Here is a 27,007-nt window from a genome sequence, read left to right as displayed (position 1 = left end):
CACTGTTTTGTGTCCGGCACTTTCCTAGTGTCCCCGTAAATTTCTCTATAATTTATGCTTCCTTTTTAAATTATGAAGGCTGAGACAATCTTCAGAATTTGAACGGATGCAGTGCTGTTTGGGTCTACAGAGCGGTAGATAGGGACACTAGCTTCAAGAGGGGTGTGGGTTTCCTCCTTTTACATCAAAGGGGTATTAATGCTGTATGCTAACGATGACAATTTAAATATCAACATTGTTAACTCTTTTGCTGCTGATTTTGGCAGAAACTTTTAGCGGCTCTGGGACTGGGGGCAAAGTACTATCAGCCTTTCCATCATTCTGACCCCAGCCCAGTATTATCTTTCATCCCCAAATTGCCATTTCTAGTAGCAGCATCCTCTTAACACCATGCTGAGACATTCAGGTTGAGAGAAAATAGTGCTGAATTGTGACTACATCATTGTAATCTCCCATCCATCAAATGAACCTGCCCAACCTGCCTTAATTTGTAAGAGCTGATAACTTCACAACAGTGGTGTATGACTGCCACTGAAGAGCATAACCTAAACATTGTCACATGTGAGCAATTGTACTCACCTAACTAGTCCCATTATTTCCAGAATCAGGTTCTAGACTTGCTATACACTTCTACACAGCTCTATATTTACTCTTCTATATCTACAAGACAATGCCTTTTGAATTAGTGATTTTTATTAGTAAAGTACCAGTTCTCCATGCAATTATATTTATCACATATCCTGGGTAAAGTGTATTGATCTCTCTCCATTACTGACTTCACAATTGCTATTGATTTTACTTGGAAAGCAATCAGGCCCCGCTCCTCAATGGTATCTAGATGCCTAACTACCACTGAAATCAATGAGGGAGACAAGGTGAGTCAAGTAGTATCTTTTACTGGACTGTCTTCTGTTGGTGGAAGAGACAAGATTTCAGGTTTAGGATTATTCTTTAGGATTAGCTCAAAAACCTGTCTATTCCACCACCAGGATATTACCTGGCCCATCTAGTATCTCATATCTTGGGCCAACATGGCTACAACTAGGGTGACCAGACAGCAAATGTGAAAAAGCAGGACAGGGGGTGAGGGGTAATAGGAGCCTGTATAAGAAAAAGACCCAAAAATCGGGACTGTCCCTATAATATCAGGACATCTGGTCACCCCAGCTACAACAACATTAAAAGCAAGGGGAATTAGGTATCTAAATATATTTGAGGATCTGGGTCTCAAATACTAAAGTGATGGGCAAACAGATTAGATAGTTTCTGCTGAAAGGCCTACTACTTGTGTTCAGGGCCGGCTCTACAGTTTTTGCCGCCCCAAGCAGGTGCCGAATTGCCGCACCTGGGGGGGCAGTCAGTGGGCTCTTAGGGCGGCAGGCGCATTTCCGTGGCTGCGGCAGTTCGGCGGCAGCTTCTATGGGTACGTCTACACTACGGGATTATTCCGAATTTACATAAACCGGTTTAGCAAAACAGATTGTATAAAATCGAGTGTGCGTGGCCACACTAAACACATTAAATCGGTGGTGTGCGTCCACGGTCCGAGGCTAGCGTCGACTTCTGGAGCGTTGCACTGTGGGTAGCTATTCCGTAGCTATCCCATAGTTCCCGCAGCCTCCCCGCCCCTTGGAATTTCCGGGTTGAGATCCCAGTGCCTGATGGGGCAAAAATCATTGTCGCGGGTGGTTCTGGGTAAATGTCGTCAGTCACTCCTTCCGCTGGGAAAGCAACGGCAGACAAGCATTTCGTGCCTTTTTTCCCTGGATTGCCCTGACAGATGCCATAGCATGGCAATCATGGAGCCTGTTTTGCCTTTTGTGACTGTCACCGTATGTGTACTAGATGCCGCTCACAGATGCGATTCAGCAGCGCTACACAGCAGCATGCTTTTGCTTTTGCATGACAGCAGAGATGGTTACCAGCCATATTGCACCATCTACCATACCATAAATTGGTAATAAGATGATCGTGGCTACCAGTCCTTTTGCACTGCAGCATTTGCTGCTGTCATAAGTGCCCCTGGCTGAGACCAGCCAGGGGCGCAAAAGCCAAAATTGGGAATGACTCCCTGAGTCAATCCCTCCTTTTTGGTATCTAAAAATAGAATCAGTCCTGCCTAGAATATGGGCAAGTGTACTAGAGAACCACTGTATATCATAACCAGAGAGCACAGCTGCTCTGTGTCAGATCCTGCAGAAATTATGAGCTGTATGCTATTCACAGGGGGTGCTCCTGCAACAACCCCACCTGTTCATTCTGTTCTTCCCCCAGCCTTCCTGGGCTACCATAGCATTGTCCCCCCACTTGTGTGATGACACAGTGACTTGTTAGTGAGAAATGAGTGGAAGGCAGCCTCCAGCTGCTATGATAGTCCAGACAGGACATTAAGCAGTGTGTAGGAGAGGAGCCCAGCATCCCACTGCTAGTCCAGGGGCAACTGAATCTTTTCTTTACACATGAAGGGTGGGGTCTGATGGAGCTCAGCCCCCTGTTGCTATGATGAAGACGGTTACCAGCCATATTGCACCATCTACCAGGAAAAATTAGGGGCAGGCACCCTTGATCGACCTAACTGATGCTAGTCGGCATGGTTACCAGTCCTTTTGCACTGCCCCATGTGCCAATAGGCTGATGATGACAATGGATATCAGTCTTATTGCACCATCAGCCACCCATGGCAGGGGGGAGCAAGGATGTTGGTGTTGAGTGCTGCAGCATCGTGTCTATCTGCAGCATTCAGTAAAGATAGGGTGACATGTAAAAGAGTCAAGAGAGGATTGTTTTCCCTTTCACTTCTGGGGGTGGGGGAGGGTGCGTAAATTGCCGAGCTATGCCCTGACCCACCGCAGACACTGTGTTTGACCCTAGAAGCATTTGGAGCTCAGCCAAGAATGCAAATACTTTTCGGAGACTGCAAGAACTGTGGGATAGCTTGAGTCCTCCAGGCCATGAGCGTCCATTTGATTCTTTGGCTTTCCGTTACGCTTGTCACGCTGCAGTGAGCTGAGTCCCTGCTATGGCGTCTGTCTGGAGATTTTTTAAAAATGATTTTGAATTTCGTCTTCTGTAACGGAGCGCTGATAGAACAGATTTGCCTGCCCTTACAGCGATCACGTCCACATGGTCCATGCTGGAGCTCTTTCTTTATTTTGATTTTTAACTGCCTCGCCACCCGTGCTGATCGGAGCTCCACGCTGGGCAAACAGGAAATATTCAAAAGTTCGTGGGGCTTTTCCTATCTACCTGGCCACTGCATCCGAGTTCAGATTGCTGTCCAGAGCGGTCAGTGGTGCACTGTGGGATACCACCCGGAGGCCAATACCGTCGATCTGCGGCCACACTAACCCTAATCCGATATGGTAATACCGATATTAGCGCTACTCCTCTCGTTAGGGAGGAGTACAGAAACCGGTTTAAAGAGCCCTTTATATCGATATAAAGGGCCTCTTAGTGTGGACTGGTGTGGCGTTAAATCGGTTTTACGCTCCTTAAAGCGGTTTAAACACGTAGTGTAGACCAGGCCTATGTTTAGCTGAAGCCGCCCCCGACAGATAAACATAGAAGCTGTTGCCGAATTGCCGCTGCTGCAGAAACGCGCTTGCCACACTAAGGGCACACGGACTGCCCCCTCCCCCCCCACGCGCCCGAGGCGGCAATTCGGCACGCTGCTTGGGGGCAAAACAGGGGGGACTGCTGCCCCTTGCAGAATGCCGCCCCAAGCACCAGCTTGGAATGCTGGTGCCTTGGAGCCGGCCCTGCTTGTGTCACAGGGAAAGCTGGTAGAATACTACAGAGGAAGACAGTGAGATGACCATTCAAGGAGAAGCTGAAGCAGTGGATGAGAGATGGCTGTGTTTCAGCTATGGTCAAACTAATGCTAAGATAGTGTGATTGTGGAAGTGACTATGCATTTCATGATTCTTGACTGAGCATAATTTCTCAGTGTTACGTTGATATAATTCTCTGTGGCATACTCCATCCCCTAGGCACCATCCCCTGCTGAGCCACCTCTCTGGCCATGTTTGCTGAAGCCCCTGCAGTCAGGTTCCTGGGCCCTGGTGCACAATGCATCCTTAGGGCTTATCACTTTCCTGCCTGTGCTGTACCCAGGGGACAGGAGGTGGCTGGGTTGTATCAGAAGCCAGCAGTAGCCTGGAAGTGTTAGCTGCCTTTCCACACTGTGTGGGCAGGAAGGGACAAGCTGCTTCCAGCCACAAGGGAGGGAGAGAGTAGAGATGAGCTCTGCAAAGACATGGATCAGGCCATCCTTACACACACGCACACACACCCCACCCTCACCCCCCGCCTGCAGCTGGAAGCAGCTCCTGTCCCTTCCCTCCTGCATAGAGCTGAAAGGCTGTTGCTGGCCACATTCTGATGTGAACCCTGACAGAAATCTGGGCGGGGGCATGTGACCCTATGTGCTCCCCCCTCCCCCCGCACACATGTTGCCCTGGGAAGACGCAGTGCCAGGTACCAGGAGAGGCGGGTCCGTCCCATGGGCCCAGCCAGGCATGGAGAACGGAGAGTGCCAGGCAGGGAGGTTCGGGTTGATTGGTCACTATCCTGTGTGAGAGAGGAGTAGGGGTGTGTGTGTGTGAGGGGGGGTAGGTATGTGTGTGTGTCACCCCTCCTCTTGTGAACCCTAAAGCCTTACAGATAAGCAGGTAAATAAAAAGAATCCAACTACACAGTATTTCTTTTTGACAGGGGCTCAGTCAACTTGATGTTAATTTGAACTTTTCTACTGCACAGCTCTGACTGATTGCCGTTGAACGCTTTTGAATATGAGTAATTTTACCCACTGTCCCGTAGGTAGCATAGGGAAGTATGGTCACCCTAATTATTCAGATCAACTGCCTTTGTGATTCTGGTTTAAATCAGGGAATGTTAACTACATTTAAGAGGGAGAGAGGTGTGCATGTCTGCGTGTTTACTTTTTTTTCAAGTGCGACCAATTATCCCAGCCTGGCGGCCCCTCCTTTTAAAGGCACAGGCTGACTACGCCTCCCAGGAGCGTCTGTTTTTCAATGGGCTCCACTTCCTGGGGCAACTCTTTGGCTCCGCCCCCAGGCCAAGGAACCAATCAAAAGCAGAGGCTCTGGTGACGTATATCCCTCCCGCATACTTGCCCCCCCCTCCCCGGGCTGCCCTTTAGGAAATGTCACTTTCTGTTTCGCTCCGGGCGATTCCCAGTAGCGGGGGGCGGAACGTTGGGGCCAGCTGGCGGGGCAGCGAGAGGCGCCCGCGGGCGGCGGGTCGGGCAGCCTGGCCGGGCTCTGAGCCGCCTGCCCCGGGCTGGGCCATGGAGGCCGAGCCGCAGCCCGACAGCCTGGAGGGCTGGGTGGCCATCCGGGAGAACGCGTTCGCCGAGCCCGAGCCGCACAAGCTGCGCTTCCTCGTGGGCTGGAACGAGATCGAGAGCAAGTTCGCGGTGACCTGCCACAACCGCACCCTGCAGGAGCAGCAGCGCGGGGCGGCCGGCCCGGCAGCCGGGGAAGGGGCCGAGGAGACGCCGGCCCCCGAGCAGCAGCAGAGCTGGGCCGGCCTGTTCTCGGCGCAGGCCCTGCTGGGCGTGCACCGGCAGCTGGCGGCGCTGAGCGAGCGGCTGGAGCCCTGCTTCCCCCCGCTGCCCCCGGTGCTGCCCGGCCAGAGCAGCGGCAGCCTGTGGACGCTGCTCTTCCCCAGCGGGCCGGTGCTGGAGGAGGCCGAGCTGGAGGCGCTGTGCCGCGGGCTGGAGCGCTACCTGGGCTGGGCGCTGGAGCTGTGCGGCCGCAGGGTGGTGCTGGACTCGCTCTTCGCCCAGGACCAGCAGCAGGAGGCCGAGTACTTCGAGAACCTGCACGAGTTCCGCAGGAAGGCCCTGAAGGGGCACCTGGTCCGGGCCAAGGAGGCCCTGCGGAGGGTACAGGCGCCTGGGTTGGGTGTTTGGGGGTGGGGGCGATGGGACCCAGGTACCCTGAGGGGCTGGTGCTGAGACCCCGTAGGGCAGGTGCCCAGGAGGTGTGGGGATGGTCTCCATGCCAGCGGTGTGGCCTTGGGGAGGTGGCACTTTGTGCCGAGTGCCCCTCCCAGCTCCGAAGGCGCCAGCATTACCATTAATAACCCAGCCACAGGCCCGTGGGTGAAGCCTGAACACATGGGAAACCCAGACTCCTCCGCAGGCCTTTAGTGAGGCCTCCAGCCCAAAAGTGGTGGTTTTGGTAGGGTTAGTACAAGCCACTTCTACTTTGGTTAGATGGACCTTTGGTCTGACCCAGTATGGCCGTTCTTATGTTCGCTTTAATTTGTATTTCAGGCTAAAACTGACCAATAGCCAAAACTGCCATTTTGGGTGGGGAACATGTGAAATTCGATGGCTTTTGCATGGTCACCATGAAATAGAGCCATGTGCCCTGAAAGGGATTGAGTGATTTCAGCAATGCTTGGCAGGCTTAGCCTGATTTTGAACATAATTTTGCACTTCTCTAGACCAATATCCTAATGCACACAGGGCTCTGAGCTCTACTTCTTTTTACATAGCACTTTTCAGCCCCAAAGAGCTTTTCAAAGTTGATATACAAACTATACAGATGGGTCACTTATACCTTGTTTCACTGGAGACTAAAATACAGTAGCTGTCTCCATGAGGCAAGGATCAGTAATACCACGGGTGGAACCTGTTCATGTGCCCTTTTGGGCTCCTAGTAGAATGTTATATTTCTGCATGAATGGGTGATGTCACTATAAGAGCATCTGCTGAAGGAGATTCATGTATTTCTGATTATCTAATGGGACAGTGAAAGCACCACACTGTTCTTTTGGGATGCCTCATTTGGACCCCAACCCTTCAAATTTGGACATAGTGTTAATTTACTCCTATCCCATAGCTCTATTGATTCAACCACACTCTCCAGAAGATGCCATTTTTTCTAGATTGTGCTTCATCAGTCAATATATACATTGTTTTAGTAAATATTTAAATTATGGTGACTTCTTAATTGAATCAGTAATGCATCCTCTTCCACCCTGTCATCTAGTCTGATGCTAGAACGATGTTTTGGAGCGTGTGTAAATATGTGGATGTGACCCTGTGGAATATTGGACTAGTGTTAAGCTTTGTGTTTACATGAGTAAACACTTGTATATCCAAAAATAGCTAAGCCACCAAGCTCAGGTATTCTGAATATGTCAGTCATTCCAAAGGCCATGTCTATAAGAATATGGAATGAAAGTGAGTTTCAAGTGTCCTATAAAAAGTATTGTGCAAGATACTCAAAGTTTTTTATATATATTTTTAAACATGCCTCAACTAAGAATATCCACCACCTGTGCCCATAGAATGTCTACCAAAAATAAGAGCACAAACTAATGTGAACTAATCACTGCATAATCTTAAAACTACATCCCCACCAAAAAGTCTGTGAACATCTAATGTATGTATAATAGTGACTGGTACATGCACACAACTGAAGATTTTATAGTTTGTATCTAAGTGGCCTTGTGCCTGTGCCAAATATCTGATTTATGGATGCCTAAGTGTGAGATTTTGGCCTAGTTGTATCACCATTAGTTTATACACCAAGTTCTTATTTCTTATACATATAAAAGCACCTTCTGAAAAACTGCCAACTATGATTCATGAACAGACAATTAAAACAAACAAAAAAAGATACTTATTTACTTCAAGGCACTACTATTGAAAGTCTGTTCCTTAGTATGTTAGAGTCACAGCTATATTTTCAGCAGTGTTAAGAAATCACTTTTTAAAAAATGGTTCCTAGTAACCTAGGTGCAGATAAGATATAACTCTTAAAACAGCCTTTAAAAACAATTGTCAAGACTAATTATGCTGCATCCACACAACCATCTTTGCCGTAACTAAATTCTGCTTCCTAACAGCAATAAGACGTGGGTTTTTTTAGGACACTTAATATACTTTTTAGGTGGTTTAAACAGTCAGCTTTTGGCCTTGTGTTTCACACAACCCGATGCATCATTGTTTATCTACACAATAATCAAATTTTTCCAGAATGACACACAATGTTTATGCATACTCCTCACATGAGATGCTATTTACATTTTAATAAGTAAAAAGGACTGTAACTGGATCACCAGAATCAACCTATCCGCCTCCTGACCCAACTAAAGCACAGCTGAGTCTTTCCGTTAAGTTGGAGTGAACACTGCATAAATCTGTGTTCCTGATCCATGCAACAGCCTTGGACTTTGGCAGGCCTTTAGCATGCTTTGGGAACATAATTAAACCATGGCTCAGTTCCACCTCTACTGCAATCTGGGACAATAATTTAGCTATGTCAGGGGATGCCTTAAACAGCACTATTGTCTCTAGTGGCCTTGCAAATTAATGCAACTGTAAGGTGGGTTGTTTATATGCATTTTAGAGGTAAGGACATTGAGGTTCTGTTGTTCTCCCCCAGGTAACAAGGGACGCCTAGAGCAAAGCCATCGATAAAACTGCCTTTTCCTGACTTGTCTTAAATACAAGATCATCCTTCTGGTGTTTATAACCAAGTCCTTCCATTAATGGTGGTAGTGCCAGTGTAGATGGAACTAGAGGCAAGAGTAAATATATCCTGCTTCTATCTACTGCGCCAATCAGAAGTGTAATACCTTCCTTTCCAGCGTACAATGGGCCCAACAAAGACGCATGGAAATATATAGAAACTTCATCTATTTTTGTTCCAAAGTGGAGTTCCTGCAATTATAGCAATGCCAACTGAACCGTTAGAGCTAACAGTCAGCCAGACTCTATTAAAAGAAAATTAGGTCTTCTAACTGCAGGGTTTTACAAAACTTAAGAGGAATTAAAATGTTCTCATGAGTAGTCTTTAATATTCACTGATTATTTCCTCCCAATTATAAACGTTCACCAGCAGTGACATGAAACTCCATCGCCCCCACCTTGTACGTGAGAATCAGGAATGAAGCTAACCACTGTGCATTCAGTCCAACTTTATTGTTCGTTGGCTTGGACAATGGAAAAAAAACAGATCATTAAATTGCTGCAAGTCACTCGTGGGGGACCATCTTAGTTACAACAGCCTCGTGGGGCAGCCCTATGATCCCCGGCGCTGCCTGGAATCTCAGCAGGACTGTGTGGCATTGCCCCTAACAGGCCCCTCCTGTGTCAGCACCTGTGAGGCGTGCAGTGGGGCAATTCTCTCCTATCTGAAACTGAGGCTTTTAGGGCCCTTTGAAGCTTCTCCACCCCTTTTACCCAGAATAAAGTAGCCAGAACAGGGTGAGGATTTTCACCTCTTTCAATAGCAACGTGGTCAGGTCCACATTTCCCATTTATTTTTCCTCTCTGCATAGAAGATTTCGTTTCCCTGTCACATTCCTGAGTATCTCCTCTTTTTTTTTTTTCCCTCCTTTCCACACTTTGAGGCTTGGTATCACAACTAGCATCCTTCTAGGTAAGGATGATGGTTCCCTGTGGAGCCCTTCTCAGCTTAATTGCACACAGACTGGGCTGTTGTCAGTTTTTCTCTGGCAACACACAAAATTGTTAAAAAGTTTGGTTGTCTTTTGCCCAAACATCCCAAAATAAGAAAAATAAATGGGGGTTACATTGTGTCATGCAAATGTCATGATTTTGTGACGAGCGACTAATATGCACTGATCTATTGGCATTCTATTACATTTGCAACTTTGAAAAAAACATAATTTATATTGCAGTAGCACTTAAAGGCCTTAAATGAGACTGGGCTGCACATTACAGACATGTAGGAAGAGGAAGTCCCTCCCTAAAAGAATTTAAAATCAAAATACATATTATTGGCATAGTTAAGATTAAGTTAAAGGTTCATACATGCCATTCTGATACTGCATCTTTAGGAATATAACTATAATATGCTCCGGAAGTTATCAAGAATAAAAGCCTGTGTCTGAATTTCTATTTTTAAATGAAAATTTGTATCTTTGTGTCCGGAGTCAGATCTCCGGATACAAAATCAACTTCTCGTTAGTAGGCTTTTAGTAGGCTTGGGGGAGGAGGAGAAGATGCAAGAATGAGATTTTAAGGAATACCTTCTTTGTCCTTAGTGTCCAGGGTGTCTCATCTACTTACTGTGCAAGCCATCCATATTTATAATAGGCAATGACAAAATCATTGTGAACATTTAGAATTTTTTTACAATAAAAAGTAAATGTCCTAGGCACCATTGTGTAGTCATTCTTCTAATGTAATGTTCAGCAATTAGTACCATTACGAGTTTGTTATTGGTGATATTTCCTGCTGGGTATAATTGCTGAATGCCTGGAGTACATCTCTTGTAAGTGGAAATCTTGACTATTTCATCTAATGATAAATGACAGGTTCTTTCCACTCACATATGTCAAGGGTGACCCCCCCCCCCCCACACACACACACGCTCTGAGGTATAACAGTGGTGCTCTTTCTGTCCATTCTCCCGAGAAATGTGCACGTACTGCGGCTAATGCTAACTTACAAACCTTTTATCCATTAGGTTCTACAGAAGCATAAAAATGCTGACACAATGGTGGCTTTAATGAAGGTTTATGAAGAAGAAGATGAAGCTTATCAGGAATTAGTTACCATGGCAACACAATTCTACCAATATTTACTGCAGCCGTTTAGAGATATGCGAGAATTGGCAACATTATACAGACTGGAAATCCTGGTAGGTTTTCCTTTGAGAGATCAAACTCCCTGGCATGTGATATACTCCATATGCCCCTAGTGCAATTTAGATTCTGAATTACGTAAATATGTCCAAGATTTATATTTACTGGCTTTATTCCCCAAGTTCATCAACTTGTGAGTAACATGATAAAAACCTGAAACATTCAAAGTTAAAGCTGACTTGTTGTCAATAGCCTGTATAAGATCCATGTGGTAAGGGCTTGAATAGCATCTCATCCACTGGCTTCCGCTTAATGCTCTGGTTAGTTTCCCCCACGGTGGGTGTGATGGTGTATTTTTTTTTTTTTTTAAAGCAAAAAGCTTTCAGCTCTGTGGCATTTTTCCTGGTATTCTGAGTTTACAGGGACTTCAGCAACAAAAGAACAGCAGTTGTATTAACTTTCAAAAGGACGTGTGCTCTTTATTCACTTTTGAAAATTCCAACTAATGTCAGTATTTTGTGGTTTTGTATCTGATGTACCCTGCAATTGTATTATACTTTGAAGGAAAGCAGTCATGCATTGCTTTAATTTTTTATTTTAATACACTGTTAAAGAAGTGTTAAAATAATGTCTTAGGTGAAACTAACAGAAGCAAAGTGGTGCTGAGTTAGGGCTACAACATCATGATTAATTCACCATATTGGGCCTGCAAATTGAAAGTCTAAGATCAATGCACAAGGTCTTTACAGTTTCCAATGTGCTGCTTCATTTATGGTGAGAGAAGTGAAGACTGCAGTTAATGGACAAAACTCTGAAAAATTTTTTTGTTCTGTTTATTTTAAAATCTTAAATGGAATATTAGACTAGATTTCAATTGTTTTTAAAGTATTTTCAGGTTCTACACTCACACTTTTCCCCTGCCAATTTTTGTGGATTTTACAAATGCACTTTTCTGCTTCTTAAATCTTTGTGTACCCTGTTACAGTGTGAAAGATCCTCACAAACAGATAAGAGAGTAAAGTGCTGTCAAATGCATGAAGTAAACGTGGAAAAAAAATAGAGACTTTCACTGTAACTGAAATAAAACAGAATAAGCTTGAGCTACTCTTGGTCACATAAACATTTTCAGACAAGTATTTTTTTTTAAGATGAAGGTTAACATTACTTTAAGAAATAAATTAATCCAATGTGTTTCTAACTAGCAATGCTCAAGCTATTGTTATGGAGCAAAAGTGGCTCTTTGACAATGAGAACAAAAATAAGGTAGCTTCGATTAATGAGTAATGACTCACTGCACTACAGTAGCTGTAGAGGTCACGACAGCCGTCATGGCCTGCCTTGGCATGATTTCCACGGTATTGTACAGGCTGAGTTCCAACGCTCGTGATGGACGTTTGGTTGAAGAATAACGTGTCTCTTTGTAGAAATCCTTACAGATTGGTAGGCTGGGCCCTAAGAGAATAGAAGCCTTGCAAAAAGAAGCTGAAGACTGGACTGAGCAAGCTGAAGAAGCCGTGTGCTCCATTCAGGACATCACTGTGAGCTACTTCAAAGAAACTGTAACGGCGCTAGCAGGTAACGAGGGAGAACTTACTGAAGAGTTGACTTTAAGGCACATATGCCCTAGTGTGGCTGAGCTGTGCTCAGTACAAGACAGGAGATAGGAAGAGAACACCCTTGAACCACTTTGGAGCCCCTCCCACCTGCAAATCCTGGGGCCGGCACGAGCCAGTCTCCAGCATAAGTAATAAAAGTGTCTGCACGATAACTTGCACAAATTTGACTACATTGGTTTAAACCTCACCATTGGTTAAAGCAGCGCAAGTTTGTTTGTAGACAGGGCCTGATATTTATGGCTGACAAGCTTCTCAGCCATCTCTGACAAATATTTACTCTAATTTTTTTTGATGCAGCCTGTTAAGGATTTCATCCTGCTAATTAAATCAGAGGGTTTTTTTAATGCTGTATCTAATCATGTGCATGGTGGAACTTGTGACCAAAACGTTAGACCATAAGAACGGCCATACCGGGTCAGACCAAAGGTCCATCTAGCCCAGTATCTGTCTACCGACAGTGGCCAATGCCAGGTGCCCCTGAGGGAGTGAACCTAACAGACAATGATCAAGTGATCTCTCTCCTGCCATCCATCTCCATCCTCTGACGAACAGAGGCTAGGGACACCATTCTTACCCATCCTGGCTAATAGCCATTTATGGACTTAGCCACCATGAATTTATCCAGTCCCCTTTTAAACGCTGTTATAGTCCTAGCCTTCACAACCTCCTCAGGTGAGGAGTTCCACAAGTTGACTGTGCGTTGCGTGAAGAAGAACTTCCTTTTATTTGTTTTAAACCTGCTGCCTATTAATTTCATTTGGTGACCCCTAGTTTTTGTATTATGGGAATAAGTAACTTTTCCTTATCCACTTTCTCCACATCATTCATGATTTTATAGACCTCTATCATATCCCCCCCAGTCTCCTCTTTTCCAAGCTGAAGAGTCCTAGCCTCTTTAATTTTTCCTCATATGGGACCCTCTCCAAACCCCTAATCATTTTAGTTGCCCTTTTCTGAACCTTTTCTAGTGCCAGTAGAACTTTATTTATTATACAGTGATTTCAGCTTTTCTAGTCCTATAAATTCAAAACAGCATGGTCGATACATAAGCAATTCCCTCAAAATATTTAATACCATGGAGAGTTCATGTGCTCCCCTTTCAGTAGGACCTGAAGAAAGTTATTCGTGCCACAGCATTTATGATGCTTTGTTGCAACCCTTTAATCTGGCAGCAATGCACAAACAGATGGAACAAGATCGGAAGAGATTTGGCCAAGCCACCTGGGCGTCTGCTTCTCCAAGACTAGAAAACCTGAAGTACATGTTAGCAAAAGAGACTCTTCAGCACATGAGAGCAAGAGAACTGTGTCTGAATCACAAGAGAACTGACATCCGGAAAAATGTAAGACCCTAGCAAAGAGTGACTTGAATTCTTTTCTGTTACTCCAGTGTAAGGACCTCATCCAAAGCCCATTGTAGTCAGTGGGAGATGTGCAGGGTCAAAAGGCCCATTTCCGCAGAGTGGTGAAGTGCTATGCTGAATGGTAGAACTGTCTAAAAAATTTGTGATTGAAAAATTTATTTGTTTAAAAAAAAACAACCCAACCAAGGTTGCCTCAGACAATTTTGTGGGGGGAACCTCCCCCTTCCCCAACTTATTTGATGAATGTTTAGTTTTTTTGTTAGCTTTTTTTAAAATTTGAAACAAAAAAGGCTCACCTGCCCCTTTTGATATTTTCAAAACTTCTTGTTTTGACATTGTGGAGAAATGCACACTTTCTCTCTCTCTTAAATTACTACTCCCCCACCAAGTGTGCATGGGATCGGGGAAGAGGAGTGCTTAGAAAACAATTACAAATTAAAGTGTGGTTTTTACCTTTTTAAAAGAACTCTTCACTTTTCAATGTTAACACTGAGAAGTGAGGTATTTTCAGAGAGGAATCATTTACAGTAATTTGGGATATATTAATAGCACTGCATCAGAAATGGGAAATTTTGTGCCTTGAATAATATAAAAATTCAAAATGATACTGTCTCTAACTACTACTACAAATCTCTGATTTTTATTTTATTTTCCAAGTGTAATATACTACACTGTCTCCAGTTGTTCTTAAGACCAGTGCATTTGTGTTTTATAAAAGGTCCTTTATAATAGATTTCTGCATAGTGCTGTTAGCGGGGGGACGGGAAATTATGAACGGCAAAATATTCTATTAATTTTAAAAAATATTTGTGATGCAGAGTCATGCACACTGGGTGGTATTTTTATTGGACAGAGCTTTTCATCAGTAAAATCCACAACAAACCACTGGAAATAATTAAGTACTATTGTATTATCTCTGATCAGTGTGTGGAGCACTAATTCATAGCACTTGTTTGGCCATTTTTGTTGCATTTCATTTTGGAAATAACAGACTTTGGGTTTCAGTCCTTGATCTTGATTCTGTCTTGTAAAATCAAATGCTGCACATGCATGTCCAAACAAGCAATGCAACACAGGCCCTTGTGACTGGAGATCATGTACAGACCTTTAAAATTCAAAGCTTTGTTTTTTAAGGACTTGATCGAAAGACTCACCTTGACTTTGATACGTTTTTTCAGGAGGCCCTAAGAGATTTTTTTTCTTTAAATGAACAGTTAACAGGAACTCCTGGTTAATGAGGTTCTACCTAACCCCTTTCAGTTTCTGCTTCAGAAAATCAACCATGTCTGTCTAAAGCATTTGTTGTGTCCATCACTCTGGCTGCTAAGCATGTGTCATTGTGGTCAGAATTTTCTCATGTGACTGTGCCCAGTCATGTCCCCTAGATCTACACACAGAGCAGCTGTGTTTAGTAGGCATTAGAGTTAAAGAAGGAACTTGTGATGTCATCATTTCTCTAGCTCTCCAGTTGCCATAGAGAGTTGTCCTGGGAAGACACGATTTTAATTACTAATGGAGATAAAACAAGATGGGGGGAAAAACTGTTTAGGTGGGTGGGATTTTTTTATGTATATAATAAGATTCCAGGATTGTCACTGGGTCCCTCTGAAACCTAAAATGTCTCTTGAGTCAGTGTGAAGCAATGGAAACAGCTACAAGCATGGCTGAGAGCTCTTTTAGTTCAGAATATACCAGATTTAATCACCACTGGGATTTGTGGTTTGTTACTGTCCAGTTTTTAAGTTCTCAGCCATTTTCAACTTTCTTTTATACACGATTTGACCAATTCTACCCATGCAACAGCACAGGCTTTCAGCTATTAGTTTATTTATATATTGCACACCATTCTTTCAGGTGGTCTTCATTCATTCATAAATAAGTGCCAAAAAAAGGGTCCAGAGCTATGTCTCATGTCTCTCTTTTGCTGGCCACCTTTAGAAACAACCATCTGTTCTCAGTTGAAATGACTAAGTAGTCAGTCTGTTGTTTTTACTCCTGCTGTTTCCATCTGTGTCGTATAAAGCTAACCTTGGAGTGTGTCTGTGTGTGTATTCTCTCCCTGATTCTTTGTTTTTTTTCTCTTGTTCGGAAATGTGCAGATGGAAAACCTTGATGAACAAGAGGAGAATATAGCTCTAGTAGAGAAGCTGGAAATAGAGTATTATGAAACCCAACTGGAACTGTATGATGTACAATTTGAGATACTTAAACATGAAGAAATGCTGCTTATTACACAACTGGACACTTTAAGGAGACAGATAAAAGGTAAGAAAGAAAATCACCATTTAAAGAAAAGCAGAAAGCCAAACATTCTAACACAGAGGTGCACACATCCTATGAAAAAGTAGATCACCCTTACTCGGCTCTTGATGCCAAGGGAGCATTACTGGATTTTCTTGGTGCTGAAGCAACTTTTGATTTGTTGCCTTACTAAGCAAACTTGGTAACACTTTTTGATAAATAGACATTAAGGGCCATATTGACAACTTACCTTCTTAACTGCCTCTCTGATACGTGCGTGCATCTCTTTTGCACGTATAAAACAAGTAACTGTATGTACATGTGTGTCTCTGATCCTGCAGTTACCTGATTTGTGCATACAAACTGATGTGCTTGTGACACAGTTGAGGAGACCCATTAACAATTGGGTCCTAGTGAAAGTGTCGAACTGCAGCAGAATTACGGTAATGCTCCAAAACACACAATATTAAAACCAAACATCTGCTACTGCATCCTGAAGTACTGATGCGTTCTTGTTGTTTTTCTAAACGACTGTATATGTTTGACACACAATGTTCGACATTTCTCATGTTCATATCAATCCATGTTAAGTAGTCTCCATTATTTGTAAGTGCAGCGTCCAGTGAAACAATGTTGTCCATTGTTATTTAATAGTAGAATTAACTGCTTAGTGTTTGTCTCATGACACTTGTTAGTTTGCCACGAGACTCCAGTCGGTGAATGAAAAGTTGTACACGTTATCCCAAAAAAGAAGATATTTAAAATAGAAAACTAAGTGATGGGAAGAGTGGGAGCATAAGCTTGATCTTGCAAACATGAGTAACTTTACTCACAGGAGTCAAGTGATGTATGTGCGTAAGTGTTTGCAGGATCAAGCTGAATATATGCAAGTGTAATCCGCTTTGTTTAAAATTGTTCTGTCTAACAAATTACTTATTGGCTTCAATGGCTTTTAAGGTGTCATTAGCTCTCAAAGTATTTAAACATTTAAGGAACTCTGGAGTTCTCTCTTCTTTTTTTTTTAAATGCCGACTGCCTTTCTAGAGAAACAGGAGGAAGTTGTTTACTATGATACCTGTGAAAATCCTGAGGAGCTCCAGGTCATTGAGCAGACAGTGGGACAACATTGTGCTTGCTCATCAGAAATCACTAAGCTGAGGCTGAAGACTCAGCGGCTGGAGGCTAAACGTGGGACTATCTGTGCGAGACGAGCCTACCTCAGGAACAAAAAAGTAAATGTGCTCCTGAAGCTGTGCAGTTTCTTTAGCTCATGCCACAAATCCTGCTTGCTGAGGAATAGATGGGAAGCGTTGGGAGGAGTATACAGGACAGTATGTGACTAGGTACTGGTCCTTGTCAGGAGGAGGGGGTTTGAGACAGCTTCATGCTCCACTCATCCTGGGTCAGCTCTGGGACAGTCTCCCATGATACGTTAGAGTTGCTCTAACTTACACTGACTGCTGATGACCCCAAGGGATTGATAGACGCCTGGGGTTAGTAGAGTGCAGTGAAGTCCCGGCCAGATCCCTTGCCAGCAGATGGAAGGAGTATGGGCTAAGAGCAGTAAGATTGGCTCTGTGCCACCAGAGGATCCACCTACATGGGGGAGAATCCTCCCTTGGCTGGCTATGCCAGGTTTAGGGCTGCTTGTTCCCTAGCAGTATTGCAGAAAGCAGCTGAAGGGCAGCAGAGAATCTGGCCCAGACTGTAGAAGGCTGCAGGTACAAACAACAAATGCAGTGCCATGGTTCCTTCTTTACCTTTGAGGGCGATGGTCATTCAGAAGGGCGTTGCTGCTGCAAATCTGTCCAGCCTTTTCATTTCGGTGGGTTTTTTGTTCACTCACTGTTTCATATTTGTGTTAGTTGCAGTGAGAGCAGCACAGTGGAAAGACAATGAGATCGCAATTGGCCCTGGCAGCCCACAAAGCTTGCTGGGATGCATTTGGTTCATCTACGCCCATGTAACCATACCAAACTAAATTCAGAAAACAGAGTTTGGCCTATCTGTCCAGCTTCCTACCTCCCTCTAGACTGAGCTTTCCTAGAAGAGCTAGAAGAATCTCATTGGGGATACATCTGGAGAACAGTCAGTCATTCTGTCTCTTGTGACCACTTCCTTGGCAGAGAATGTATTTTGCTTCTGTTTTCATTCACTTAATTGCTCTCTTTCTGTTGTTTAACATTGAAGCCAAACCCCAGCTGATTTGTGAATGCCTAACCAACCGCATGGATAAAATCCTCCATGTGGACAGTGACAAATAAATGACTGAATGGTGACTCGGGCAGAAAATAATGAACCTATGTCTTCTCTGACCTGTTCCTGTTGAAGAGTATTGTACTGTTAAATGTTCCCCATGCTATATGTGCAGGATTCATCTGTAATTTTATATATAAAGAAATATCGGGAGGGGGAGCATCAAGTGGAGGGGAATAGAGGGAGTTTCCATGTAACTTATAGTGCCCACTTTCTTTCCTGCGTCTCCTCCCTCACATTTCCACCATCCTTCTGACTGAGGCCAGGTGGATACAGTTTCTTCAGTGCTTGTCAGTGCTGTTTTTGAATGGATTGCAGGGGAGAGAAGCAATGTCAGATGCCTCCTCCCATGAAAGGCTGAACATGCTTCCTCTGTAGCATTCCTAAGCCCAGTCTGCCAGCCTAGAGTAGTGAAAGACTGAGACCCTGATCCAAAGTCCACTGAAGTCAGTGCTGATTCCTACAGACTTCCATTTTTAGGGCTTGATGCATTGTCTCTTGAACTTGGGACTCCTACATGGCAGGACAAGGCAAGGCCCTATGTAATAGACATTTCAACTGCTTTAATAGCACAGATTTCACAGACGCACTTTTAAAGTGAACTAACTAAGGTTTGCATGCATTATGCCGTTCCCTCAGGATCAGTGCGAAGAGAGCCACCGGTTTAGACTACAGCAGGCACAGGAAAACACAAAACGCTTCCATCAGCATCACAGCATCCAGCTAGTGAGTACAAAAAAGGAACATGTCTTGCAGAGACCGTGTAGCTGCACGTTTGCATGCACGTCAGTTGACTTGCTTATCTTTAAATGCAGAAAAGAGACAAGGTGAAAGAGGAAGAGAAGAAGAAAAAAGCTTGGATAAGCCAGGAACGCCAGAAAACCCTGGAGAGGCTAAAAACATTCAAGGAGGCAAGTACTGTAAATAGCGCACTCACGTTTTAAAAAGAGACGTATGACTATGAAGACGCCATGTAAGTAACAGGATTAATGTGAGTGGCGAGGGGAGGGAAAGAGTCCTTCCACTTAAATATTGTTTAGTCCCTAGTCCTTTACAACAGTCTTTAAATATCATTGAGATGCTTTTGGAACACTACTGTGGACTCGAGTACTTTACCTCAGAAAGGGTCAGAATAGTATTGCAGTGGCTTTTGCTTACTATGAACAGAATTTAAGGCAACAGCTTTTCCTTTCCTCCTCCCACCCCCTAAGAAAACCTCCACAATCACTTATCTGCATCTTTGCTTAAGGAATAGCCTTATAATTGCCTTCAGATGCTTGGCATATGGGGAGGGTTAAGCTGCCCTCAGGAGGCATGTGTCATTCCCACACATGCCAATGGGCACTTGGCAGACAGAGTGGAGACCTGATCCTTAGCGAAGACGGTAAAGTTGATACAGTTGTAGAGAATTCAGGTGTTAAGCAAAGAAGAAATGTGGCACTTACGCATCTCAGTATCTGGCTTTCATGTTCTGCTGCGCACATATGCCTGATTTGTGGGTATGCACTGGGCACACAAAAGTGGGCATGTGAGTTTGAAAATCTGGACCAAAATGTCTTGCGTATTTTGTGATGGTAACCACAGTTGGCATAGGACACGTCTGAAGCTATAAATGTTTGCTGTTACCTATACCTCTATTCTGTTCGATGACTAGTATGCAGAAGCACAGTAAACTGTTTTAAAACTGAGTTGTGTTTTCAGGACTTCTAAACCCCTGGCTTTCAGTGTTTAAATGGACAATCTGAGAGAAGAACATGTCTGTAGGATAGCAGTGGATGGTCTTTAGCATTTCTGACCATTGACTTCTGAGTGAAATCATTAAGAATTAATCCATCATGATCCATGCTAAGTGAGGTGAAGAATAGAACGTATACATATATATGTACACACACATAGTCTTGCAGTTAAGAGGGAATTGTTTTTACTTAAGAAAGGTGATCAGTAGAGTTTTCCTTTTTTTGTAAGAACCTGAAATCTCATCTTCTCACCTTCCAGAGGAACCATGTCACATTGTTACCCTTTTCAGTAGTTTGCCTCTGGTTACATAAAACCTAGCAAAGAGAAGATAGTCTTACCCATTTTGCAAATCAAATTGTTAAATTAGACTACGTGGAGCCTATTCCTTTCCACCACTTGTGGGAGGCTAGGCTGGAAATCAGGCTCTGTGTCTAATTTAAGTCTCACTCCTTTTAAAACTGTGAGCACGTCTGCTTATTTTTACAGGAAAGACAAAACCTCTTGTTTGTGACACCCACGTTAGTTTCCATAGCAAGGACTTTTGCTATCGAAGTGGTTATTTTAGTCCACTTGTATAAGTTAGCACCAGGTTGAGAGAGAAGGGCCAGAGAACCTGTGACGAGCACTAGTGTTATAAAACAGTGGCTCTCAACCTTTCCAGAGTACTGTACTCCTTCCAGGAGTCTGATTTGTCTCGCGTACCCCCAAGATACACCTCACTTAAAAACGACTTGCTCTCACAATCAGACATACAAGTACAAAGGTGTCACAGCACACTAGTACTGAAAAATGGCTGACTGTCTCATGTTTACCATACAATTATAAAATAAATCAATTGGAATATAAATATTGAACTTACATTTCAGTGTATAGTATATAGAGCAGTATAAACAAGTCATTGTCTGGATGAAATTTTAGTTTGTACTGATTTCACTAGTGCCTTTTATGTAGCCTGTTGTAAAACTAGGCAAATATCTAGATGAGTTGAGTACTCCCTGGAAGACCTCTGCGTTCCCCCAGAGGTACATGTATCTCTGGTTGAGAACCACAGTTGTAAAGGGACACAACATCATTAAGTCAAGAGAGTAGACCCACCCTGACTGGTCCCATCTGCCAAGGCTTCCCATCTCAGTTGCAACAATGTTTGTTCCCTAGTCACCTCCCTGCTTTATCCCAAAGTGTGACAAATAAAAAAAACAAGGTGTTTCTCTTTCATAGCTTGTGTGTCTGATATTGGCTCCTGTGTGCAGTCTTTTCCTTGGCATATATTGTTTTTTCCAATACGATGGGGATGTTAACTCCTGGCTTCTCATTTTCTTTGCAGAAGTGTCCAGCTGAGTTTGTGCTAAAAACATCTCGGTCGCAGCCTCGCAGCCCCAAGCAGCCGCAAAGTATTTCCCGTCAGACTCCAGCGCTGTCCCCTCAGCCTGTATCAATAACTAGTCCATCCCCAAAGCAGCTGAAAAGCACTCGGCCAGCACAAGCCAGAGGTTTAAAAGCAGCATGTGGGAATACTCCTGCAGACATCCCTGTCCAGATTTTTGTTCCTGCTGGTGACCCAAAGCAACAGAAGCACAATGAGGGGCTGATTATGCCACCACCACCACCACCACCACCACCACTGCCAGTCTGCCAGCCTCTGCCCTTAAAGGCATCAGTGACAACCAAAGATCAGCTGCTTCCCCTCAACAGCGGAGGCTCTACGGAAAGTGCTGCCACACGGAGACTAGATGACTCATCCAAAAGATCTGTAAATAATTATACAGGTAACTACACTAATGCTGACTGATCTTTTCCTCCTCCTTTGGGATTCTGACCCCTTGCCCACCCTCTTGAAGTAATGAGTATTGTCGCAGGAAGCAGAGGTTCTCCACAGCTACTCTCTCTGCTGTGGGCTAGGAAAATCTTCCATAATTCTGCTCCCAGAGACAAGGGCCATTAGCATTGACCTCTCAATGAACCAGCTGTCAATATATGCTTTTCTCCTGCACTTGTCCACACAGGCCAAGATTTTTCAGCAGTGACTAGTGATTTTGAGGCACCTCAAAGGGACCTGACTTTCAGAGGATGGGTGATCAGCGCTTTCTGGAAATCACTGTCAAAAGTTGGGCCCCCAAGATTACTGGTTACTTGAAAATGATGTTGGCTTTAGTCTCTGCTAGAATGACAGTTCCGCTCTTGCTTCTCATGCCAGGGGTATAACTATTAACAGCTTTTAAAAATTAATGTGAACAATTCTTATTGCCAGTTCTGCAGGTCAGATATAATGATCCAAATTCAGCACCTGCGCCTGCTCTTCTTACGAACCCAACTCCCATTGACTTCTGGGGAGTGGTTCTGGATGTACAGTGGCACTTTTAGCATCGTATATTGGGCAGAACCCTTTTCTCCCGAACAAACTCTTGCCATAATCTTGGGAGAAGGATGTGTGACACACTCAGGCAGACTGCAGCATTGGGCAGCTTTGTACTCCCAGTAATCCTGCACTTTAATGTTGACTGTTTATGCAGTGTGAATGTTTACTGTACTCTGATGTTACCCAAACTCTGAGCTTATGGGGTTCCATGTTTGTGTGACCAGATGAGATTTGCTTGGCTTCCAAGTAAGCGCTTACTGTAAGTGGTTCTGCACATACTCCACCCATGGTCTGAAAGTCAAGTTGTTTGTTTTTCTAGATCGTTCATTGGTCACAGGAAAAGTTCCTGCAGCCAAGTTCTGCTCTGTGTGACAACATTGTCCCCCTTGATGGGGTTGCACAGGTGTAGCCACAGGTTGACTTTTGCCATTGGAACTTAACTAACAGTTCTTACATATGTATGAGAACAGAACTCAGCAAACCTCCCATAACTGTGTTGGCCACTTCTTGCGAACAGGCTTACTTTTGTAACTAAAGTAAGTAGATATGATATTCTGAGTACTGCCAGGAAACAGATGTAAGTAGGAAGACAGCAATCCTACAATGACGCTTTACAGAGCAGCACTGCATTTTGAGCGAAGCGATTCCTTAAATGTGGTGCCCACCTTTCATTTTTTAAAATATTCACAATCATCTGTCCAACCATTGTAATCACTCAGTTCGCCCCCGGCAGGACTGCCTGTTCAGTGTCTTCAGTTCTTCCAAGGTGCTGTGAAAAGTAGTCTTATCGCAGGTCCATAGACCAGTAGGGTAAGACTTCAATCACTAAGGTCATGGGATAAATGCTTCCCATGGATGCATGCATGTGGTTGGCATCAAGAACTGCATGCAAGAGCAGAATTTTTATCTTTTTCTATAAGAACTGCTTTGCTAAAGTTCATTCACAATAATAATATGCTACTATTTTTGCATAAACAAAGCCTTGGGTTTTCCAGCTTTAACCACTCAGAACTATACACTTCCAAAAATTAAAATTCAGAAAAGCTGTAGCTTTGAAGTTTAATCTTGTATTTCTTTAAAGAAAAAAGCCAGCATTTTAATTGCTGTAATAGAATCCAAATGAACAACATCAGGGCATTCTGATATGGTCACACTAAAATATCCTGTAGCAACTAGTTTATGAAGCTCCACTTAGCTATTCAAAACCTTTGCATGTAAAATATGCCTGCATGGATGCTTAATATGGAAGGCTTTCATATTCAGATTTTGGAAGAGTACAGTATTCTGATAGATTTGTATGCAGCACATATCATATTTGGACTCGCACAAATTAGCTCTCAATATTATCATACTTCCCTCTTAAAATGCTAACAGTTAAATGAGCATCTGTCTTAACATTATCAGTCTAAAAGGCCTTTGTAATCAGGCAGTGTGTCTTCATCTGCAGACTTAGTTTAAATTTGACTTAGAAAGGTGTATACTAAGTGAAATTAGTTTTTGCTGAGTCCTTACCTGGCATCTGCAGTTCAGTGTCCCAGAGGACTGCACAGAGTTCAGTATTGTATTACATTCTCAGTACAGTGTGTGAAGTATTAGTCACACAGCCTTCATTGTAGTGTACATGAAGAAGTACTCCCGACGGTGAGCAGCTCAGCAGAGGGCTTGGGTCTATTGATGTGCGGAGACTGCCTCTCTTGAGTGCTAGACAAGGTGACCTCCTCCTTGCTGATTGAGTCTCAGGTCATCAACAAAGAGTCCAACAAAAGAAGAGAAACATGAGCTGATGCCAGAGTACTGAGAAAACAGAAGAGAAGCATGTAGCCAGAAACTTGCACAGTGTGATTCTTAAGTTCAGAAACTAACACTCAGCATTTAAACCATTTTTTTCACTCAGCTCTGAGTTATTTTCAAAATTAACACACAAAAGATCCCCCTGCTTGCTTAGATCCTGATCCAACTCCCACTGGGGTCAATGGCGATACTCCCACGGCCTTCACAAGTGCAGGAGAATCTAGCCCTTATGCTGTAACCTTCATCTTTTCTTTTTATCTTCCTTGAGGAAGAACGCAATTGACAGTCACAGCAGGCATCTAACCAAATAGAGGGAAAGCTAGATTGGTTCTAATACAGTGCATGCTATCTTTCTTGTGTTCAGCAATATTACTTTTAAAACATGTAGACATGTAAAACTGTAATGAAAAATGTGTCCTCCTTTGTAATTTTATAATATATAGAGATATACCTATCTCCTAGAACTGGAAGGGACCTTGAAAGGTCATCAGGTTCAGTCCCCTGCCTTCACTAGCAGGACCAAGTACTGAGTTTTGCCCCAGATCCCTAAGTGGCCCTCTCAAGGATTGAACTCACAACTTTGGGTTTAGCAGGCCCATGCGCAAACCACTGAGCTATATAATTACTTCTCAGGCACAGCACAAGAGCTTGTGTACTGATGAAGGGGGCTGGATTTTGAACTCGAGCTTTAGTTGCCCAATTCCAAACATTGTGAGCGACATGGTTGAAGCCCATGACAATCTATGCCTGAACTGATAGTAATTTTCCCTTTATTTTCTTTTTTCTCTAGCAGAGATTCATGTAAACACTCTTACAGGGTTTCATATCCCCCACACTAGCTATTTTTCCCCTTATGAGAATAATAATTTGATTTGATCTGTCATAGGATCCATGGATGAAGTTTTGGCTTCTTTAAGACGTGGTGAAGTTCTTCTTCGTAAAGTGGAACAGCCCAGTTTGTCACCTTCAAATGACTCTATAAAAGACAGCATCCTCTCTGCTATACGGCAAGGAGTTAAGCTAAGGAAAGTGAATCAAGATCCCAAGAAAGATATCAGTAAAGGATCCGACAGTGAACTGGAGAGAAGCATAAAGGCAGCCATCCAGAGAATAAAAAAAGTGTCTGCTGACTCTGAAGAGGATGAAAATAGCGATCACAATAATGGAGAATGGGACAGTTAACCGATTTAGAGCAAGAGATGTATTGACTGGAACGTTGTGTCTTCATCATTTTGCACACTTCAGAAGCTGAGTTCTGTCTTTGGAAAAATGAATGCGTACACGTGCACAGGAGAATTAATCCCGTGATAGTTCAAAAGCTCCTATATATTATTTTAAACAGTCCTGTTGATTCTTTGCAGAGGTTAAGTGTTTTTTGTTGATACAGACAAAGCATAGATTTAAAATATATTCTCACGTCTTAACAAGAGATTCCAGTTTACTCAGGCAGACTGAGAATTCTTCAGTATAGCTACAGAGAGCTTAATCCAGGAACACAATCTCCAAATTACTTTGTGGTGCTGACTACTGCATAGTCAATAAGAAAGCTACCACAACCTTTTTTTAATAATAAAAATTAACAGAAAATCTACTTCAGACTCAAAAAAAAAAAATTCCTGGCATTGAAAAGGCAAAAACAAATCCAGAGAGATTATTTTAACGCAATTTGAAATTCTTCACATTATCTCCAGAGCCTGTTTTCCTTGAACTCTATATTGTCCATAATACAGATTATTCTCAACATTTGTGAATAAGGGCTTTGCTACTGATTAGTAAATAACAATTTACCATGACATTGTAAGGCCTGCGCTAGAGAAGAGCTCCAGACTCACGGTTAAGCCTGTGAGTCTATCATGGAAGTCACGGATTCCGTGACTTTCTGGGACCTCTGTGACTTCTGCAGCGGCATGTGCAGCTGGTCATGGGGCCATCTAAGCAACTCCGGTGACCCCCGGGCCAGCCGCACCGGCTGCCAATGGGAGCTGCAGAGCAGGCGCTTGGGGCGGGGACAGCGCACGGAGCCCCCCTGGCCGTGCCTCCGCCTAGGGGCCGCAGGGACATACCGGCTGCTTCCGGGACCTGAGCGGAGCCGGGTAGGGAGTCTGCCAGCCTCTCCCCCCCAGCACCCCAGTTTTAGTCAGGGGTATATGGTACAAGTCATTGACAGATCACGGGCTGTGAGTTTTTGTTTACTGCCAGTGACGTGTCCCTGACTTTTACTAAAAATACCTGTGACTAAAATGTAACCTCATGGTTGTAAAGAGAGAAATAAGCACTACTGTATTAAATTACTGAAAGTTTGTTTCAGAGCTAAGAAAATAATGTGCTTTCAAACTTACATGACTGTGTTTCTTTTTAACGTTTAAGATGTTTTGAAGCATGTTTTTAATACTCCAGCAGTCATAATGAATTGTTGGCATAGGAGAGGATGCCAAAATATTTTATGTACTGCATTTTCTGGGATCCAGAAGTGTAACACAGTGCTGTTGCACTTCTGTGTAGGGAAAATGAGACTTTTTATATCTGTCCTTATAATTTTATAGTAGTTGATACAGCCTTATAACAAGTGGCAAGTATTTACATTATGCCTGGAACCCAACTATTAAAAAAAAAATACAACTAAACTATATTTATAGACCTTATTTTATCTTGGGTTGATGGTGATATGTACAAATGAATCAAGTTTTGTTCTTGTGGCTTATATTGGCCCTTGATTAAAAACAAAACCTTACACTACAGATGGGATGTCGTTTATTCTCATTTTTAAAACTATCAATAGTTTGGTGTAAGTTATTGATTCCTTATTTCCTTCAATGCAAAGCTTTAAGCCTGGCGCCTCAAAAATCTTGACAAGTGCCTTCTTGCTGTCTCAAAGATTTTTGTATTGTAATTTGGCAGCAAATGTGGACGGATAGTAGAGCCTTAACTCCTTGTTCTTCTGCCGTGGAGATTGGTGATGTAGCTCTGAACGAGAGCCACCGGACACCACATTAATGGAAGCTGTTGACGATTCAGCAAAGCAAAACAAATGCGAGTAGGGGAGTGGGAGCTTCA

At 43.5% G+C, this 27,007-nt stretch overlaps 1 protein-coding gene across 2 annotated transcripts in view; it reads left to right on the top strand.

The window, feature by feature from the left end:
* The window catches only part of WHAMM (WASP homolog associated with actin, golgi membranes and microtubules), a 51,670-nt gene extending 24,979 nt beyond the window's left edge, over nt 1–26,691 (top strand). Inside the window, exons 1-10 of one of the 2 annotated variants that reach the window (XM_044980163.1) lie at nt 5,159–5,908; nt 10,476–10,649; nt 12,018–12,168; nt 13,382–13,551; nt 15,672–15,837; nt 16,858–17,045; nt 18,709–18,795; nt 18,885–18,980; nt 21,131–21,572; nt 24,840–26,691. In XM_044980163.1, coding sequence (XP_044836098.1) covers nt 5,165–5,908; nt 10,476–10,649; nt 12,018–12,168; nt 13,382–13,551; nt 15,672–15,837; nt 16,858–17,045; nt 18,709–18,795; nt 18,885–18,980; nt 21,131–21,572; nt 24,840–25,135 — 2,514 coding nt within the window. In that variant the 5' untranslated portion in view covers nt 5,159–5,164 and the 3' untranslated portion in view covers nt 25,136–26,691. Of the gene's footprint in view, nt 1–5,158; nt 5,909–10,475; nt 10,650–12,017; nt 12,169–13,381; nt 13,552–15,671; nt 15,838–16,857; nt 17,046–18,708; nt 18,796–18,884; nt 18,981–21,130; nt 21,573–24,839 lie in introns of those variants that run through there. The other variant, XM_044980165.1, reaches the window with a different exon arrangement.
* The last annotated feature ends 316 nt before the right edge of the window (nt 26,692–27,007 follow it).

Source organism: Mauremys mutica, chromosome 11 (assembly GCF_020497125.1).
Source record: "Mauremys mutica isolate MM-2020 ecotype Southern chromosome 11, ASM2049712v1, whole genome shotgun sequence".
Lineage (NCBI taxonomy): Eukaryota > Metazoa > Chordata > Testudines > Geoemydidae > Mauremys > Mauremys mutica.
This window is presented reverse-complemented; position numbering and strand designations above follow the sequence as displayed.